This window comes from Chanos chanos, chromosome 3, assembly GCF_902362185.1.
Source record: "Chanos chanos chromosome 3, fChaCha1.1, whole genome shotgun sequence".
Lineage (NCBI taxonomy): Eukaryota > Metazoa > Chordata > Actinopteri > Gonorynchiformes > Chanidae > Chanos > Chanos chanos.
In genome coordinates, this window is record NC_044497.1 from 43,596,756 (window position 1) to 43,617,007 (window position 20,252).

Sequence of the window (20,252 nt, forward strand, 5' to 3'; positions counted from 1 at the left end):
AAGTCCGAACATCTCGTAATTGTGTGTCTGCGCTGTTAACAACTTCGATCAAAGTGTAAGAAATTCGTTCGCACATTTAAAAACGTTAAAGCACACGTGCAGACTGATTAATAAGATTTCAAGTGTGGGATAAAAACAGCATGGTGTCAATCGTTGGTGCGCACATGGCTGCCTGAAACCGCCAGCTGATCGGTGGTTTGACGCTTCTTCCTCTTCTTTTTCGTTTTTCGACGAGATAGGCGGATCTAACGCCGTCGGGAGTATTTCCGCCACCTACTGGATCATCCACTCTCTGCAACGGTCTCTGTAGTTATCAACTAGAATAGTCTATAATGAAAAGCAGGAAAATGCGAGAATTTGCGGGATTTAATTTTGGGCATAATTTCACACACACACACACACACACACACACACGCACAGACGCACACAATATGCGCACTCCATACAACGCACTCCATACTCCACCTATGACTCCACTTCAGTGTATTCTTCTCTCACTCTCCTTGTGCAGGCACATCTTTTTTGGTATTTTATGTGTTAAATTATTCTGTCTTTGCACTATTCTATTCAGAATTGTTGGGTTCACTTTATTCGAATTTATTGTTACTTCTATGGAACAGATATGTAATCCTATTTAGATGAAAATTCACACAGCTTTATTCATTACTTTCAATCATTTTGATGAAGCGGATTGATACATTTAAGGCACAAAATTAATCATGTTCACAGACACTTTGTAACTCTCAGATCATGGCAACTCAAATGAGTATGTATATCTGTATATATGTATATCAAACAGGACTTTTTCTACATCATTTTCACTGCTTGTGAATTATTATTTTGATAAAATTTACTGAAGAATGCTTCAAAGTAAAAGAGAGGTATGTCTTTTTCTCAGTCTCCTCTGCACCACAGTGGTCATACACGCTTTGATTTTTAGGTGGTCACTGAGCCTGTGCAAGTGAGGATTTGTCTGTCACCCTAGGGTCAGATAACCACTCCACTCTTTGGTTTAGACTCACCATTCCAAATGTTCCAAATCTGCTTCCTCTGGTGTATAAGTTTTGTGGCATTTCTGACTGCTCTGTAATAAGCATCAGAATCAGACAAGTGGGTTGATTCTTTGCAGGTTTCAGCTCTTTATGCTTCTATAGATATGCATAAGACTGTGTGCGTGTGTGTGTGTGTGTGTGTGTGTGTGTGTGCGGAGGCTTAATTTGTGTTTGAGGCAAAATTGTAACATTCTCTTTTGTATATTGAGAGTAAATGGTGGGTGAGCAGTTTGGCTCACCCATGCAGCAATATGCTTTTTAAAATCTGTGAAATGTTCACAAAATTTTCAGTATTTTCAACAGACATCTTTGTTTATGAGTGCATGTAAGGTAAGAATATGGTTTGCAGTTTGGAGATTTTGGAGGAAGCTGAGGACATTGTGTTCTTGGAGGAAGGATAACCTTCTTGTGTTCAGGACATTACCAAATACCTTCCCCAAGTTGCTGGTTACATATATCCTTGTGTAATTATTCAGGTCCAATTTCTAACTCTCTCATTACTCCAACAAGACACGAATGTCTGAATGATCAACTTCATAATAATAGAGTAACAATAACTCTCTTCCTTTTGAATCTCGCTCTCTCTCTCTCTCTCTCTCTCTCTCTCTCTCTCTTTAAACAGATCAGTCCATCAGTCCCACTAGATGAGTGACATCAGAAAACTCATTCTCTGTCATTTAAGAGTATTAGATTTGGACCAATCTCTTGACCAAATCCTCTCAACATGGATTTTGAGTTCTGGGATTTGATCCAGACCAATACACTCTCCATACAAACCATGCCCACTGATATTTAAAGTTGTATTTGGTTGTAATAATGTAGAGCTGATCATGTCTCACTGCATTTGCAGTGAATGAATCTTTATGAGATTGCTGTTTGGCTAATCCATAATCTGAAATTTCTCTCCACATTTTTTTCACATACCCACGGGCTCTGTCCTTCTTCTATTGCATTTAATATTGAATGACAGTCGGTGAAATCGTTCAGAAAAACCAGTAAAAGCTAAATCCACTGTACATGTCGCCAGAAGGCATTTTTAATCGAACACGAATTCTCCCTCTGCTCAGACTCTCGATGTTGCATGCTCCGATTCCTGTCAAAAGGGGGCGCTATTCGCCACGTAAAGATATGCCGTTGAGGCCCCACTCACAGACTTAAACACACACGCCGTTAAATCGCACTGGGATTGGGACTGGACACTCACTGCCGTTCGCTAGTGTGTACGGGACGTAGAGGCGAGTGGAAGCACAACAGTGGCATTCTGGTTCACAATGTTTACTAACGGACAAGATTGCTGCTTTGGAGGAAAATAGGCGCTCAAGACAATTATATTTGGCTTTGAACAACGACTAATCTATTTACAACGAAATGTCGGGGAAATTAGAGAGCAAACACGGTAAGCACTAGCCCGTTTGGGTACACACACTCTCGGCTGAGGTCTGACCAGAGCGCCCATACACACTGTCTAGGCCCCATCTGCGGGCAATGCTCACACACAAATCACAGTTTTTTTCTACAGTCACTAAAACAATGGTAGTCAGACCTGTCGGAATCGAATCATTTGATTACATCATATTAATGTTCAATGTATTGTTTGTGGCTGAAATCTATTATTCAATTTACAGCCTTACGTTTGGAACAGAATCGTTTTGCTGTTTGTATTCGATGATGGTTTTCTGGCGTGTGCTTCAGTCGTTTGCTCACTTGATTATATTACAGTTCTGATCCGTTCTGTTCCACAAGGACTTTGATTTCAGGACCTCGGGAAAACGGTTCTTAAATTAACGGGTTGTTTCATATGGCGTGCTCGAAGTGACAGGATATTTGCTTGCTCAACCTCACTAAATCAGTGCTGGTGTTTGTACTGAAAAGGAAAAAAAGATATTTCTGCCTCGAACAACGCGCTGCCAGTTTAGACGAAAATCGTGCTTTTTGCTAATAGAAACGCAGAGTGTTTGGAGAAGGGCTAAAGTCCCAGTTACCTTTGTGCAAACCGACAGAGTGACTTGATATCTGGCTTTAAAGTAGTTTGGACGATTTTTTCAAAATTTGACTACACCACTCCCTTTTTGTTAATGTTAAACTGAGTATGAATATATATTTTCAGTCAACGCACTGTCCAGATTTTACACCTCTAAGCCAAACAAATCCGAGAGAAATGGATTACGGTTTTTGTAATCACGCCAGTTGTGCCCTTCTTGTGATTAGAGAGACAAAGGTTGAAGCATAGAGATTAAAGTATTTGATTTGTTCCATTTTGATCTAAAATGCAGAAAGTAAAACTGGATGACTCAAACTGACGTATCTGAGGTCACAAAAAGATTTTTTTCCCCCTTTTTTTTGGGAATAGTGATGGTTGCGCCCCTTTTGTGTGCACGTGGCATGTCTAGTCTGCGACGGTGACAACAGACCGGAGCTACTAAGTAAGAGCCGCAGAACCTGCGTGTGTATGTGTGTGCGAGACAGTTCACGGTGCTGTGTACGTCGAAGAGACAACTTTAATTGTGCCAAGGCTAAATAGAGTCAGTCGTGGCTGTCTGTTTGGGACATGGTTTGTAACGGGAAACGACAGCCGATTTAGTTGCTGCCGGACAGAAATACTACCCGGGACAGAGCACAGCACACCTCCCCACCAGCTGTTCTTTCCGCGGCCTACCGGTGCCTGCTGGTCCGAGTCAGAGACTGGGGACTGAGTTCAGCAAAAATAGTGCCTAAAAGCTTAAATGTTCGTTCTATACACTTTAAAGTCAGCGCCGTGTTTGAAGACATGAATCGCTTGTTTTCGTAGAATGATGAAAATGTGTGGCTAGAGGCAATTTTCCTGTAGCTGCACCCAGAACATTCCTTCGAGACGCACCTCAACCATGATCAGCGGCATTCAGTTGGTCTGTGTGTGAACGTGTGTGTCTGTATGGTTGTCATAAATCACAGTCGTGAATCTCTGTCCAGATGGAGTTTTAGGCAAGATGTATACCACTCTGTTTGTCTACTTGAACTCTTTAAAGGTAAACTACCAGCCTCCAGTTGGTATCAACATCAAATCAGTGCTTTTACTACGAATTTTAAAATAATTGTTTTTAGGGACTGTGTAGATTCTTCACACTTTGTTAAAATAGGGTTCAGAAGAGTATATGAGTATGTGTTGAAGTTTTTTTTTTGGGGGGGGGGGGTGTTCACTGAATCACCTGTTGTCCTGTGGTATTTATCTGGTAGTCAAGCCTATTGATTGCTCCCTTGTTCCCCCAGGGCAGAATTATCTGAGTGGGTTCAGTGAGCCAGAAACACACCCCCTGCCTGGAACACGCACACAAAACGAAGCAGGACAGAATGTGCAGTGTGTGTGTGTGTGTGCACTGACGTCATGCTCTACATTAATGTGCCTCTTTGTTGCTATGGTTGCTATGTCCTGCTGTCACACACATCTGTCACTCAGGCAGAAGAGTTGAACATGTCACCTGTTTAAAAAAAAAAACAACCTCCCCTCTCTGTGTGAAATTGAACAAAACCTGGAAGTTGATCTGACCTCCTTTAACTTCCCCGCTACAGTGAGAAAATGAACTGAGGAGAGGAAACAGTTTGTATGAACATGCATCTGTGTGTGTGTGTGTGTGTGTGTGTGTGTGTGAGAGAGAAAGAGAGAGAGAGAGAGAGGGAGGGAGCATAGACAGGGGTGTGAATCTGGAGGGGGGCTGATTTAGTGGCTTGAATGAGTGGAGACTCTGAATAGTGCTGGCAAGAAGCATGTGGGATACACAAAGTAAAGGGTGTGTGTGTGTGTATTTAATATAAAGTCAGCTCAGCTATAATAAGGTGTATGTTATTTCTGTGTGTGTGTGCATTCATGTTAGTGGAGGTATGTAAGGTACGTGCGTGTGCGTGTGTGTGTTTGTTGGTCTATGTCCCAGCCTGCAGTGTGTAGAGCATTTTGAGGTGTGTGCTCATCCTGTGTGTCTGTTTTGTTCCTCTAAACCTCTAGAAGAAAAATCATTGTTGAATTCTGACACACACAAAAACATCATGTCTTGGTAAAATGATGCAATCTAGTCAAAATATGTATATAATTTTTGTGAGTTCAGGACTTGGCGAGCAGTTGAAGTTTGCCAACCAGTCCATTTGCTGCTTGTTTTTAGAATCACCCCCTTACTAAGAGTGCATGAGTAAGGAAACAGTGACTGACATCTCCTTGCTGCTTGTCCTTGTGAGCCTTTCATGTATACTGAGTTCAAGTGTGTGTGTGTGCATGCACGTATTTCTGTCAGAGTGACGAATACTGGCTTCATGCTACTTTTCTGCGATTTGATCAGACAGAATCAATGAGAAGAGAGCTGTAATCTCTTAAATTGCATCTGCTCAGAGGACTCTGGTTCCCAGAGGGCCATGCAGCAGACAGAATCACAGCATGTTCTTCCTCATCAAACTCACCTACAGTTACACAAATGGTTGTACTAAAGTATTGTAGTTGGCCAGTTATAACACACAGAATAGTGTAATGTCATCAGGCTAATGTGATGTACTTTTTTCCTCCATTGTGATGTTACTGTAAAACAATTGTGTAGATTAAGGTTTGATGTATTTCCCTGTCCTTGATAGCTGAATTTTAGGATGACAGTTGAGTTTCTTTCCAGCCAGAAACGGTAGGACTGTATCAGATAGAGATTGAGCTTTTTCAAATTTTGAATTTAATTGGTTGGGGATAGACTGCATGTATGTCAGCAAGTATGCTGAGAGAGTTTTTAAATGGAATTTTGTGTGTTATAATTGGCCAGAGTCAAGTTTTGGACCAGTGTGCTGGTCTGTTTGGAATGTTGTGGGACCTCATTGGTTGATGAGAAATATAACCCGCTGTGATTGGTTGAAGGGGACTGTGTGGGCTCTGATTGGTAAATGTTGATGTCAGGCTCTTTATGTTATCCCTGTACACCAGTTCAGTATCTCTGTGCTATAATTTGGGGTTTACAGAAATGAGGGCTGTTGATTTCTCTTGGAATGAAAAATATGCTCTTACCCTTTTGAGGTGCTGTAATTATACCCTCTATGTATGTGTGTCAGGAACAGCATATATGTAGGCAGTCTCCCAGGCAGGGAAATTTAGAATTGTTTTAACATCCGAGCGAGACAAGGATGTGAATGGGAAGAAGCACAGATGAGTGGATAACCAATGAAGGAAACAGATGCGGAAGATCTTCCTCAAGAATTATTACTGACTGAGTGTCCAGACAACTTGTTCTTTGTCTTTTAGTGCCGTTTTTTTTTCAGGGGTGGTTTTAGAGGGAGTGTACGTCCAGAGAGGCCATGGATTTCTCTCTTCCTTTTTTTTTGTTGCTCTCTGTCTGATGGAGGGAGGACCGTGTGTGTGTGTCTGTGTTGTCTGTCAGTTTAGGACAGCCAGAGCCTACGGCCTGATAGATTCGTTGCCTTACTAATGTCACTGACTTCCAGCTGTCGCTACTTGCTGTCTGGTATCCGTGACTACGAATGAAACAAAATCAAGGACTCGTCATACTCGCACTCAGATTGGTGGGACTCAAAGTTGTGAAGATTACAAAAAAATCCTCTCTCCGCTGTGTCTATTCTTAGTGTTCTCTTTTCATTTTTAGCTCTTTCTCTGACTCAAGCAAGATCACAGGACTTGAGTTGCAAATATGACTAACAGTTAAATAGAGGGCGAAACAACCTTTGGTTTGATTCCTTAGTTTTGTTGGTACTTTAGGTTCTACACTAGCAGAAAGACAATCGGTTCATTTGGGCAAGAAGGTTTTGTTTTGTTTTTTTTGTCTTTTAATCTGAGACTGAAACATTTTTTGGGATTAAGAGATTTTAATGGGGAATATAAACTGGCGGAGTCAACCCTCTGTGGAGGAAACGGAGTCTTCGCTGGGAGAACCTGAAGAGGATACAGGTAAGAGAAGACTGGACTGGGAAAGGACCACTTATGGTCACAAACTGAGGCACAGGGGAATTTAATCAAATTGTACTTCTGTTGGGTGTTTTTTTTTTTCTGAAGTGAGAATTGGTTTTGATAACTTGAGTAAACATCTTAAGGAAAGTTAGGAGGGTCCAACAAGAATAAATCTTCGAACAGTTAAGGGATGAAGTTCTAAAGCCTCATTCAATTATTCCTGCACATTCTCAAGAGATAAGACAATAATTCCTACATCTACCGTCTGTCTGGAGTGGACTTCTTTAACTTCGCTGCGAAAACCTGTTGACCTGCTAGTGTGAAGTCTGTGTTTTTCTGCTCAGCTTTTACACCAACTTCATCTCTTGTTTATTTTCAGGCACAATTAAGCTCCCTTGAAAGTGGTTCCATATTGGTAACGGTTATTTTGAGGAAAACAAAACCGTCTGATACGAAGTGCCTGGACATTCCTGGTTTTGTGTGTGTTTCTGTAGTGTGGCTTTTGTCTAAGTGCTCATTTAGTTCCAGTGAAGTTCTGGGTGGACCCAGCTGAAGGAGCTCTGTGGAGGAAAAGGCAAAAGGGAGCTGCATTTAGGAATGACATTTTTTTTTTCAGGAACAGGTCTTAGCTGTAGGAATATAATATTTACATGCTACATTTAGTGGGATGGTGGGCTGTTAAGATGTAAGAGTGGACTTTGAGCAGTTACTGTAGAATTGAATTAAACAAGTTAATTACAGGAGTGTAAAAGTGAGAATATCGAACTCAGGAGTGAATTGAAAGAGTTGGCGGAAAGAGAGAATGAGCTGAAGGAAGTAAAAAGAGGAGTGGGTTGTGGGAGTGAACTGTGGGAGTGAAGTATGTGTGGTGTGACTATGGTTCAGGTTTAAGAGTGACCGCTCCAGGAGCAGTTTTATGAAGAGTGACTCCTGGCAGTAATCTGTGGGAATCACAAACGGGAACGCGTCGTACGGGTGGATTCAATCCGGAGGGTTAGACTGTAGTGGAGTTCTAGAGCTCAAACCTGTGTAGAATCGTGGTGTTTGGATGAACATGTGAACAGTGTACAGAGCTCTGACCTCTGACGTGCATTATGTGCCTGACTTATGGCAACATGTTTTCAAACTGCCATACATTTGTCATCATCTCACTAAATCCATTGGCTGCAAAAGAGTGTGTAATGGCAATTAACTTCACCTGTGTGGTGGCAAAAGGAGCCTAATCACCATCAGTGCATAATTATACAGTCTTGTGCAGTGTAATCCACCACTTACAAAGGAGCAGCCAAGTGAAGCTCGAATGAGTTTGTGAGTTCATCTCTCCTCATGTAATGTTTGGCTGGTCTGCTGCTACCCTAGTGCTGGATGCGTTGTGCTCACAGTCATGGTTGGCAAATGACCTCTCCATATCGTGACTGAATGCCACATATACAGGGTGATGCTGGGAAAAGAAGACAGCTTCTCTCACTTAGCAGATATTTTCTAAATAAGGAAACCCAGGTGAGTAAAGCTGAATATTTCAAGAATTTCAACGTGAGGGGTCTTATGATCTCGGAAACACAGCCTTCATGTAGTAAAGAGAATAGGCGCTTTCGCACCGAACAGTTCTAGGGTCTAATTCGATAGGAACTACCCCCTGTGGAGCTTCCCCTAGAACTACATTCGTTCTAGGGCCTTTTTTCGCCAGTAGGAACGCTGAAGTGACGTAAGCCGGCCGACGGTATAGCAGCTAAGAGCTGTTGTATGACTAACCAGGATAGCTGCACATTTTGAAGTACAAATTTAATGACTTTTAAGACCTTTTAAATACCTCCAAAAGGAAAAAAAGAACCATTACTGCGGCAAAAGAAATCGACAAACTAGACTACAGTATACGCAATGAGTTTTATTGAATTTGAATGACAGAAATATTGATTGCACATTAGATAACCTATAACTGCCTTCTCATTAACGAAAATAAAACTGTATGGCGATAAACCCAGTCCAGTGGAGAAAATAATTTCCCAATGCATTTATGCATTTACCACCGCAGTAGCAGTGAATGACTTGATGGGCATAGTACTTTTCGGGTGCTAGCATAGCGCTTGTGCCTGACCCTTGCTCGCGGCATCGTGTTTTTTTTTCCCTTTTTCCACGCCGCAGCCCTAAAATCGTAAGCTGGATAAAAGCATTCTTATTTTAGGTTAAAATGCGGATCACAGCCACACAAGCGGACACACAAGCACCTACCGAAGCGGAGTGTACGCTACCTCTTCAATGTACAAATATACATTGGACGTTGCAAAATGGTCATTGTTGGGGGATATAAAATACCGGTAAAATAAAACATAAAAACCATGTGCCCCCTCCTACAATTCCAGACATTTTGAGACATGAATATCAAAAGCAAAATGTAATACGGTCCAAGACTTTATATTTTGCACGGATCTTTAAAAATGGCGCTTGCAATCATCGTATACCTGCGTCTGGACCAATGGCTGTACACCTACGTCACAAGGTTCCTATTGTGCTGCAAAAGTACCTACCCTGGAGTAGGGGGTAAAAAAGCCCCTCAAAACGGCGTTCTTAGAACTAAAATCGTTCTAAGTTCCTGCGGTGCGAACACGCCAAAAAGGGGGTACTTTCTCAAACAGTTCTAAGAACTATGAAAAGTTCCTCCGGTGCGAAAGCGCCTAATGGTATATAGTGAATGGTAGTGAAAAGAGTTAGGGAACTGTATGTGTGTATGTGATAATCGTAGAAGATTCTGCTGTGTTAGGGACTGTATGAGTGTATGCCTTTGTCTGTGTGTCTGACTATGTGACAGAGAAGAGCAGAAATAGTGTTGGTGTATACTGTGTGTGTATGTGTGATGGAATGTGGAACTCTAGACGAGAGGAGGATGATACCCTGTTTAGACATGTTTGTGTGGGTGTGTGTGTGTGTGTGTGTGTGTTGAATGGGGGTAGGGTGTAGAGCGGGAAAGGGTCATGTGACTCTCAGTGGACCGTCACTAACCAGTAGGAGAGAGAGAGAAAGAGAGACGCAGATAGATAGATAGATAGATGGACAGATGGACAGGAAAAAGAAAGGAAGGGCTACATCATTTCCCTCCACTCACCCAAACATGCAGTTTTATTCCCTTATCTGCCCTCTAGCCTCACGCTCGCTTTCTCTCTCTCTCTCCCTCTTTCTCTCTCTCAATCCTTTCAGATTAAAAGCATTACATGACTCGTGTGTATTGGACCAGGCTCTACTACTTGTGTGAGTGTCTGTGTGTGCACGTGTGTGCGCGCACGCGTGTTTTCTGGTCGAGTAAATCTCGTCTCGTCTCGTTATGGTCTCGTGTGCCATGACCCAAATTCTCTTTCTCTATCACAAACAAACACACACAGATACATACAGTCTCCTGTTTGTCTCTCTGTGTCCTGTGTGGTTAAGGCCTCACTGAAACAGGGGACCTGGATGAGACAGCTGCCCACTCTCAGAAGCATTAATGTCGGACGACCTCAGATAATGCACTCTATGAAGAGCTATATTACATCTCTTATGGATATGTGTGTATTGTTCGTATGAACCTAAGTGAGATCTGTTTGTATTTGTTCCTCTGTTTGTTACTCCACAGTAATTCTATAGTGTATGCTATGTGTATCTGTGAAACAGGGAGAGAGAGAAGTGTGTGAGGTGTGTGTGTGTGTGGGTGTGGGTGTGGGTTTGTGTGTAACTGAGGTATGTCATATAAGAAAGAGAGAGGCGCTTGTGTGTGAGGTGTACACATGTTTGATGAGTCAGCAGAGTTCAGGATCCTACATGACTGAGAGGATGGGCAGGACAGGAAGTGATTGCGTGTATTGTGGTCCAGACAGGAAGCTGGTGGGCAGACTGGCTTTTCAGCAGGAAGCAGTGGCACTGACCTGAAGCTGACATAAGTTGGGAACGAGGAGGGATGTATATGTGAAAGAGCATCTGTGCAGTGTATATTACTCATACACATGTTAAAGGCACCTTGGAAATATTGACTGCATTATTTTCACACACCAGTCTTGGATTTCATGCTGCCGAATACAGTATTTTTGTAACTCTACTAGGGACGAACATGATTAATCGATGATCTATGATTAATCGTTACATGTACATGTTCACCAAGCTTAATGATTGAAATGATTAATTTTACGGTTGGTTACCAACGTTACGACCTCAGCGTTGAAGAAAAACAGGCTATTGTTTGGATATTTTGCCAAAGTTTCCGGTGGCACTGGAGGATATGTTCCATTACAGCACATGTGTAGCTTTGATACGTCAGTCCGATGCTGGAAAATCCATTGTAAAGGCGTCTATGTTGTGCCATTCGCTCATTGGTGCGAAGTCACCAAGACGCCGTCGCTGATTCTCAGCAGCTCTTATAAATTATCGAGCATATTTTATCCCGTTTATTAACAGAAAAGGTGAAGAGCCAAGAAATAAAAATCCTCCTCTCCAGTGACTTAATGTTACAATGTAAAATATCATGAGGATAGAGGGCATCTTTGCTGCTCTATGTCTTTATGAAGTTTTAATAAATTGTATAAAAGTTGCTCAGCGACCTTAAAGAGCCGTGGAGCATCAGGCGAGGATGTGTCGGCAACGCTGTCTGAGCGAACAAACAGCATAATATAGACGATTTCCCCATGGATTTGCAAGTATCGCGTAGATGTCTCAAAGACACTGTGGGCTGTCTGGGTTTTTCAGTTCAGTTAAGCCTTAAAACTGAACTTAAAATACCCTCTTTTGTGAATGTGGTGATAAAACGTGGGGAGGGAGCCCCATGTCCCATTGGCCATGTCTATACCGCACCTGTGTGAACTGAAATCGTGACCCGTCAGTGGGATTAAAGTTACAATTTAGAGCTTTAACTGTAACTGTGACAAAACGTCTTTCATTTATTATTACGCACGTGAAGACTGTATTCTCGGATTACGTCTGTGCTGTTTTAATTGACGATTTAGTCGTAGCAGGTGGAGGGAAGAGACACTGAATTCTTTAAGCTGTGGCGATCGTGCTGGTTTTTCGCCTAAATTTAACAAATATATAAACAAAAATTGTTTTGTGTTTACATGGTGGTAGATGCTTTGGGTCTAATGCTTTTTGAATATGAGGCAAAAACCCGTTCACAAAGCCTCGAGTCAATGACAAGTGTGGTGTCACTCTCATTTTTATCGGCGAGCCATCTGTCTCTCTCAGTAAAGGGGTTAATAAATGTGAGTTTTGGTCACTGCTTGTATAGTGACTCATACAGCTCTATGAATGGACCGCCATGGCATGTGGTTTGGTATGAGTGATAGCTTTGTAAAATTGGCTTCTGGGCTTTAGGATAGAGTATATTAAGCGTGTGAGGAGGGATTTTATGTAGGATACGATGTATTGGTGATGGCATCAGTAAATGTCACTGTGTTGTCAGATAACATTATATAACCTGGCTAGTCTTCACAGCGTGACACAGAATGGCCTCCTGGTTTCACCACTGACCCTCTTCAAATGGTGAAACTGTGGGGTTGGGACATGGAATGGATGGATGGATGTGTGAAGATTGACTGGGTGAAGGTAAACTTATCCATGTCTGTTTGTTCTGGGGACCTTTTTAGTGACATTTAGCAGAAATTCTTTCCGTTAAGTTGAAACCATTAACAGTAGACAAAGAGAATTCACAGTTCAGATCTAAGCGGTTCCACACTTGCTGTGTGCGTGTTAGAGTCCAACGGAAGGCATCTGGTCTCATTCCATGGGGAAGGTGAGTTGTACAGGGACACTCATGCTCTTTGTTTGTCACTAACTCTATCTATTGTGCCTGTATGACATTGTGTGTAGTCACTCTGTTTCGGGTGTGCTATGTTTCTGGACAATATCATTCATCTTTATGTGGAAAAATGAGTGGTGTGCTTGAAATATACCAGGGGGAGTATGTACTTGTCTCTCTCACATTGATTAGAGAGAGTGAACAGTAGAGGTTTGAATCTTCACTCGTCTCACGGTTCGATTCGATTACAATTCAAAGGGTAGCGATCCAATTACAAAATGATTCTTGATGCATCACAATGCATCTTGTCCTCCATGTTTTTTTTAATTAAATACATATATAAACGCGCCTAAACATTTGCTCTTAAGATATTGGGTTCATTTTTAATCTCTGGCTGCTGGATATGTTGCTCTCCGTCAGCCATGCTTCTAGTCACAGCAGGCACAAGTGATAAACGGAGTATCTGCGAAGGGGGGGAGGGGGGGGGTCCTTTTTAGTTAATTAGCCCACTTTATTTACAATAAACACAGTAGGCTGGCATGTATTTTATTTACTTACAACTTTTAAAAATCGATTATTTTACTTTTTCTGCATCGACCTTTCACTTTGTCATCGCAATGCATCGTAAAAACGATTATTTTCCCCTGCTCTAGTGAAGAGGGACCACACTGTCCCTGTCCCTAAAAAATCACCTCAACATGTTGAAGCTGAACATGTTAATACGTTATGTATTTGCTCTGTTAACCTGTTAAAGTGTGATGTATAAGATGTTTGCTAACTGGACACAGGTAACTGTTCTTGTGTAGGCATGTCTGTCATGGGTGGATGGATGTGTGGATAGATAAAGAGAGAGAAACAGATAAATAAACAAAAGAAATGAAATACTACAAATCCATTTAAGAACGTTTCCTGTGAAAATGGGGTTTTCTTCTTCCCTTGTGGAGAAACATGTCAGTAAAAGTTTTATTTGGCACGTTCAGACCAGAATGTTTCAGGTATGACAGATGATAGGGGCAGGCATGTGTCATAGACATTCTCCTGATGTGTGCTGTCCATTTGCAAAAAAATTGGTTGACTTAAGCTCTTCCATTGAATGTAAACCTGAAACATGTGCTAACATTGTGAATGTTTGCGCTTTGTTTTACGTTGTATTTGCACACACGTATTTAATGCCCCCAAAAGTGGCACGTTAGGGTGTTCTTACGGGGTATTTCTTCTTACGGGGTATTTCTTCTTACGGGGTATTTCTTCTTACGGGGTATTTGTTCTTACGGGGTATTTCTTCTTACGGGGTATTTCTTCTTACGGGGTATTTCTTCTTACGGGGTATTTCTTCTTACGGGGTATTTCTTCTTATGGGGTATTTCTTCTTATGGGTTATTTTTTCTTACGGGGTATTTCTTCTTACGGGGTATTTCTTCTTATGGGTTATTTTTTCTTACGGGGTATTTATGGCCCCAGGCTTCCCTTTCCTGGCTTTCCTTGCTCTGAAGCGGTGTGGAAACTGGCCTAACGAAATGAGGGCCACACAATGTGTCGTCTCTTTATCATTATTGTATTCTAAACTTCCATGATACACACATGGTAAAGGGCTATGATATCAGAGCAGCTTAGATTCATAAAGCCCAAAATTGGACTGAGGAACCCAGAACAAAGGCCAGGCCCTACTTTAGAATTAGCCACACACAAGTCTACGACTCTGAGAGAGAGAACATTGATTTGAAAGGGTTGCAGTAATGGAATATTTCAATTAAGGAATATACCATTTCATAGCTAATTCCAATGGCTCCAGACATCCATGATGTTTTGACTAAGAGGATTCGTCAGAGAGGAAGAGGTGTGTGTGTGTGTGTTGTAATAGTTTTAGTCTTACTCAGACCTGAAATATGTCCACTCTGCTTACTATTCACACAGACAAAACAGAGCTCTACACACACACATACACACCCACACACACACAGACATGCACCCACACGGGGCAGGTCCGGATTGGTGTGCATATGTGATATGGAGTTAACCGTTACTCAATGCTACACCACTTAATTATTGTAGCTTATAAGCAAATTATTTTGTGTGTGTGTGTGTGAAATATTTAGAAGGGTGTGGCACCACCCATGATGGTTACAATAAGACTTCCCCTCCTTACCCATAAGACATTGTTCTGAGCACGCTCACAGCGGAAAGGCAGGGTCTCTCTTTGCAACAATGTCTGTTGCTGTTAACACACACGCAAATGCACACACACACTCTCACACAATTTCCTGCTGCTTTATCGCCCACCTCACACACCGCTCACATCAGCATTCAGCTCTCTTGAAGGTCGGAGGTCAAGCATGTTGCTACACGTTCAGTATGACGGAATGAATCTGTCTCTCTCACACAGACACAGACACACACACGCACCACCTTGAGTCCTGCCTCAACCGTAGGAAGTGCACTCTTCTGCAGCTGAAGATACCACAGACAGTGGTGTCTTTGTTTTCCTTTTTTTCCTCTCACCCCCTCTGTCTTTTTCTTTCTTTTGATTTCTGTTGTTTGACAGCTGGCACCAGAGCCTACATGACCTTAGACTCTCCTGCAACACACGCACACACACACGCACACACACACACACGCACACACACACACACACACTCACTCCCTTCAGGTCTTGTCTTTGGTCGGTGCTGGTCAGGCAGCTGTTACTGGCCGACAGTCTTATTACTGTGACCCTCCTCCGCCTGCCCACACGGCTCCTTGTTATTACCCCTTTTCTCCCTGTTTAACCCCTCTTTCCCTGGGCTTGGTCCGTCCCTCTCTGGCCCTTGCTTTTGCTTTTTCCATACACACACACACACACACACACACACACACACAGTCACAGATTCAGAGATTATTAAAAAAAAAAAAGAAAGGGTGGCCATTTGGTGACATCATTGTGTTGCCATAGCGATATACAGCAACAGCTGACCTCACTTGAGGGCAAACAGGGTAAGTAGGAAAAAAAAAAGAAAAAAACAACCCTCTGTTGTCATGAGTTTCCTGTGTCTCATTCAGATTTCTGCTGAAACTGTGGCAAAGAGTAAATGAGTCTGAGACAGCGTGGGGTGTTTGTGGGGCGGACGCAGAGGCAGTGTTCATTCACTTTACCAGAGCACGTCTCTCAGTACAGATCAACACGCATGCGCCGCTTTCAAGCCTTGAACCGGGCCATGTTCACCGAGGTCCAAAAAGCATAAGTAAACATATTTACCATACAACAGTTATGTGATCAGTATACCACAGACAGAGAGAGGGAAGGAAATAGTGAATGAAAAAGAGGATGACGCTTTATTTTACAGTCTGCTAATTCTCAGGTATTCGCTAGGAAATGAGATGGTCATCAAATACAGTTATTAGAATAGGAAGTACTAAATCGTTTCCTGGTGAGTACATAGATACCAACTTGGGAACTAGATGGCAACAACCCTAACTCTAACTATCTAGATTCTTAGTAGGCTTCCGTGTATTTCCTAGATAATAACTTAGTACTTGCTATACATTTCTAATGGGTGCTTTCTGAATGACAATGTTTTGCCATCTAGTTTCCTAGTAGGTTTCTGTGTACTTACCTGGAAATTATTCAGTACTTCCTGTCCAGTTTTTTTTTACCACTTTCCTAATCACTATATTTTTATTGCCATCTCGTTTCCCAGTCCATACCTGCTAATGAGCAGACTGCAACAATTTTCAGAGCATTGCGTTTGTCATGTCTGATTTCCACAGATGCTGACACACACGTATGCACGTGAATATGGAAGTATAAGCACACACGTAGATACACATATATGTACACACACAGTGCCTAACAACACAGCATATGTGTGTACATATTTGTTCTGCATGCCCAAGCACATCTATGGTTTAGCTTAGCACAGCCAGGAAGCACTCACTTTTTCCTTTCTTGTTTGGAACTGCAGGTCACACAGTCATGTAGACAGATGACAGTTTGTATGTTTAGAAATTGACATAGTTGAACAAACTCCTTTTTGTGTGTGTGTGCGTATGCGTGCACGCAAGTAATGCATTGCAGATCACTTACTACTTCTCCCAGACTGTAAGTGGTTTACTTTACTCATTACTCCTGGAAAAAGTAATCACACTACTCGTTACTTTAATTCTGAGTTACTCTTTAAAACCCATACAGCTCTACAAAATGGAAAATACAAGATTGAAACCCAGTACTTTATCACTGGATCAGCAGCACACAAAGTAGCTATACATGTACTAAGTAATTACTCGCTTTCAAAACCTATGGACCATTAAGTTAAGGGCTTTTAGCTTTGGAGAGTGAATACCTGACAAAATGCATCTTCTTAAATAAAAATAAGAGAGATGATACAGTTGTCAAGCAATTCAACAGTATACAAACTACAACCAGAAAGACTTGTCCCAAAGCCATTGCTTAAGCTGAACTCATTCTGCTTCCACATGTGTGAAACGGTGGTTTGTATCTCATTTAGAAAAGTCTCTCAGATCATTGGCTGGAAAGCCTGTTGCCCTTTGGGGTCAGGGCAAGACTACCTGGGTTGAGAAGCCTTTTGACAGGCGCATGTAGCAGCTGCTGTGTTTTCTCACGTCCCATGCGTCAGCTGTCCAGGTAGTGATGCAGAAGAGGCAGACATGGGTAGTATTATGTAGACAAAATTTCAGAATTTAAGTTTCAAACGTATTTCACATAATGAATATTATTCCCTTAAAAATACAGTATATGTGTAATGCAGGTAATGAAATTCTAATTAAGGCAGGGATTATAATGTGATTACAGTCATTTAAACTGTAATGCGGTTCACCGCCTTGTTACAGAGTATAATTGTTAGCTTACAGTTACGCCCTCCCTAACATCGCTCATTAACACAAAACAAAACATCTTCTTCTTTAAGACAATTCATTCTTTGTGTGTTCATCTTATTCCAGCCTTCACCTCCAACACTCACCCCTCTGTTTCTTATTCCAGCCCTCTCATTTCCTCTGACACTCATCCCTCTGTTTCTTATTCCGCTCCTCTCCTCTCCTTTCCTCCAACACTCATCCCTCTGTTTCTTATTCCTCTCCTTTCCTCCAACACTCATCCCTCTGTTTCTTATTCCTCTCCTCTCCTCTCCTCTGACACTCATCCCTCTGTTTCTTATTCCAGCCCTCTCCTTTCCTCTGACACTCATCCCTCTGTTTCTTATTCCGCTCCTCTCCTCTCCTTTCCTCCAACACTCATCCCTCTGTTTCTTATTCCTCTCCTCTCCTCTGACACTCATCCCTCTGTTTCTTATTCCAGCCCTCTCCTTTCCTCTGACACTCATCCCTCTGTTTCTTATTCCGCTCCTCTCCTCTCCTTTCCTCCAACACTCATCCCTCTGTTTCTTATTCCTCTCCTCTCCTCTGACACTCATCTCTCTGTTTCTTATTCCAGCCCTCTCCTCTCCTCTCCTTTCCTCCGACACTCATCCCTCTGTTTCTTATTCCTCTCCTCTCCTCTGACACTCATCTCTCTGTTTCTTATTCCTCTCCTCTCCTCTGACACTCATCCCTCTGTTTCTTGTTCCAGCCTTCTCCTCTCCTCCAACACTCATCCCTCTGTTTCTTATTCCAGCCCTCTCCTCTCCTCCGACACTCATCCCTCTGTTTCTTATTCCAGCCCTCTCCTCTCCTCCGACACTCATCCCTCTGTTTCTTATTCCTCTCCTCTCCTTTCCTCCGACACTCATCCCTCTGTTTCTTGTTCCAGCCTTCTCCTCTCCTCCAACACTCATCCCTCTGTTTCTTATTCCAGCCCTCTCCTCTCCTCCAACACTCATCTCTCTGTTTCTTATTCCTCTCCTCTCCTCTCCTCCAACACTCATCCCTCTGTTTCTTGTCATTTACAGACTCCCAGAGGTCTCATCTCTCCTCTTTCACCATGAAGTTGAAGGATAAATTTCACTCGCCAAAAATCAAACGAACACCATCTAAGAAAACCAAACAAATGCAACCAGAACCCACCATCAAAAACACAGAGAAACCAGTCAACAAGGTGAGTGTGTCCGTTTGTCAGAATGTTCCTGAACAATGCACTCCACACTAAATACTCTTAATGCTCACCTTTTTACATGATGTTCTCTGTAACCAACATTGTACAGTAACATTGCAGGCACTCTAAACCTGAACACTCACTCTCCATTAACTTTACTGGAACTCTACACACTTTCTAACTTGCAAATTTGGCTCAAAGTCACACAGAAATTCTATAAATGCTATACTCGTATAATTCATCTTGCGTTATTAGCCACTTTATAATAATTCTACACATACTCTGCAAATCTGCATTTCTGTGCTAATTTTGAAGACTTGAATTCTGCAGAAACTATATGCCAAGCTAGACTCTTTAAAACTCCGTGAGAAATGGTACACTCCTAACATACTAGCCACCTCTCTGAAAGTAACTCCGCGGCTGATCTACAGATATAACACTGCCTAACGGATATTTCGTACAATTCTGTACCTAACAGTAGAATGTGTATTGAATATTGTGTGTGCAGACTTTGTCAGTAACTAAAAGCTGTTCGCTCCGTCTCAGCGTAGCCCAGTCTGAATTTATTTATCATTTTATGTTTGTGAGCAGAAGGTGAGCCGATTGGAGGAACAGGAGAAGGAGGTCGTGAGCGCGCTACGTTATTTTAAAACCATTGTGGACAAAATGGCTGTTGACTCAAAAGTGCTACAGATGCTGCCAGGATCAGCCAGCAAAGTCCTGGAGGCCATTTTACCTCTAATGCAAGTGGAGGCCAGGATACAACACAGGTAGGTGTGACTGAGAGTTTGTCTGTGTGTGTGTGTGTATATAAATTACTTATTTAATCTCTTCATCTGTACTGGTGTAATTTGGAAATGCAGTCTTGGTTTTCGAAAGTTTTTTTTCCTGGAATTTGGACATTCCTTATTGCACTGGAATGACATCTACACACGTGCACACACGCACACACACACACACGCCTCCAAGCCCCTATCCTGCTGCTTTGGCTCCATTGCTAAGCTGTGTGTTGGAATGTTCTGAGATTTCAGTGTGTGTGTCTGTGCGCGTGTCCGAGCAGGTCTGAGCCGCACCCTGAATCGACTGTTTCACTGAAACACACACGCAGTGGCCAATACCTCCCCCTTCAGACGGAATTCAGAGTTACAAAGAATCCTGTAGCTACAGTTATCCAGAGCCATACACAGTTTTTAACACAGTGCTAGTGCTATCATTCTTGTTAAACTGCTGGAGATAATAAATGTGGAACTGTTGATTCATTACTGGGATGTTTCTCTCCTTCTCTGCAGTTCGGCTGTGTCTTCCTGTCACAATCGTGTGTATCAGAGTTTGGCTAATCTAATTCGCTGGGCTGACCAGGTCATGCTGGAGGGTGTTGACCTCGATGACAAGGACACTGTGACAACCGTTACTGCAGTGATTAAAGCTGTACTGGATGGTGTGAAGGTGAGTGCACATGGTTTGTGTCTGTGTGTGTGTCTGTGTGTGTGTGTGTGCACGTGCTTACCTGTTGAATCATGTTTTTTC

At 42.3% G+C, this 20,252-nt stretch overlaps 1 protein-coding gene across 1 annotated transcript in view; it reads left to right on the forward strand.

The window, feature by feature from the left end:
* The first annotated feature begins 2,296 nt into the window (after nt 1-2,296).
* Nucleotides 2,297-20,252, forward strand: part of rapgef1b (Rap guanine nucleotide exchange factor (GEF) 1b) — a 33,315-nt gene continuing 15,359 nt past the window's right edge. Inside the window, exons 1-4 of the mRNA XM_030769069.1 lie at nt 2,297-2,448; nt 18,583-18,728; nt 19,317-19,495; nt 20,015-20,171. Coding sequence (XP_030624929.1) covers nt 2,421-2,448; nt 18,583-18,728; nt 19,317-19,495; nt 20,015-20,171 — 510 coding nt within the window. The 5' untranslated portion in view covers nt 2,297-2,420. The remainder of the gene's footprint in view (nt 2,449-18,582; nt 18,729-19,316; nt 19,496-20,014; nt 20,172-20,252) is intronic.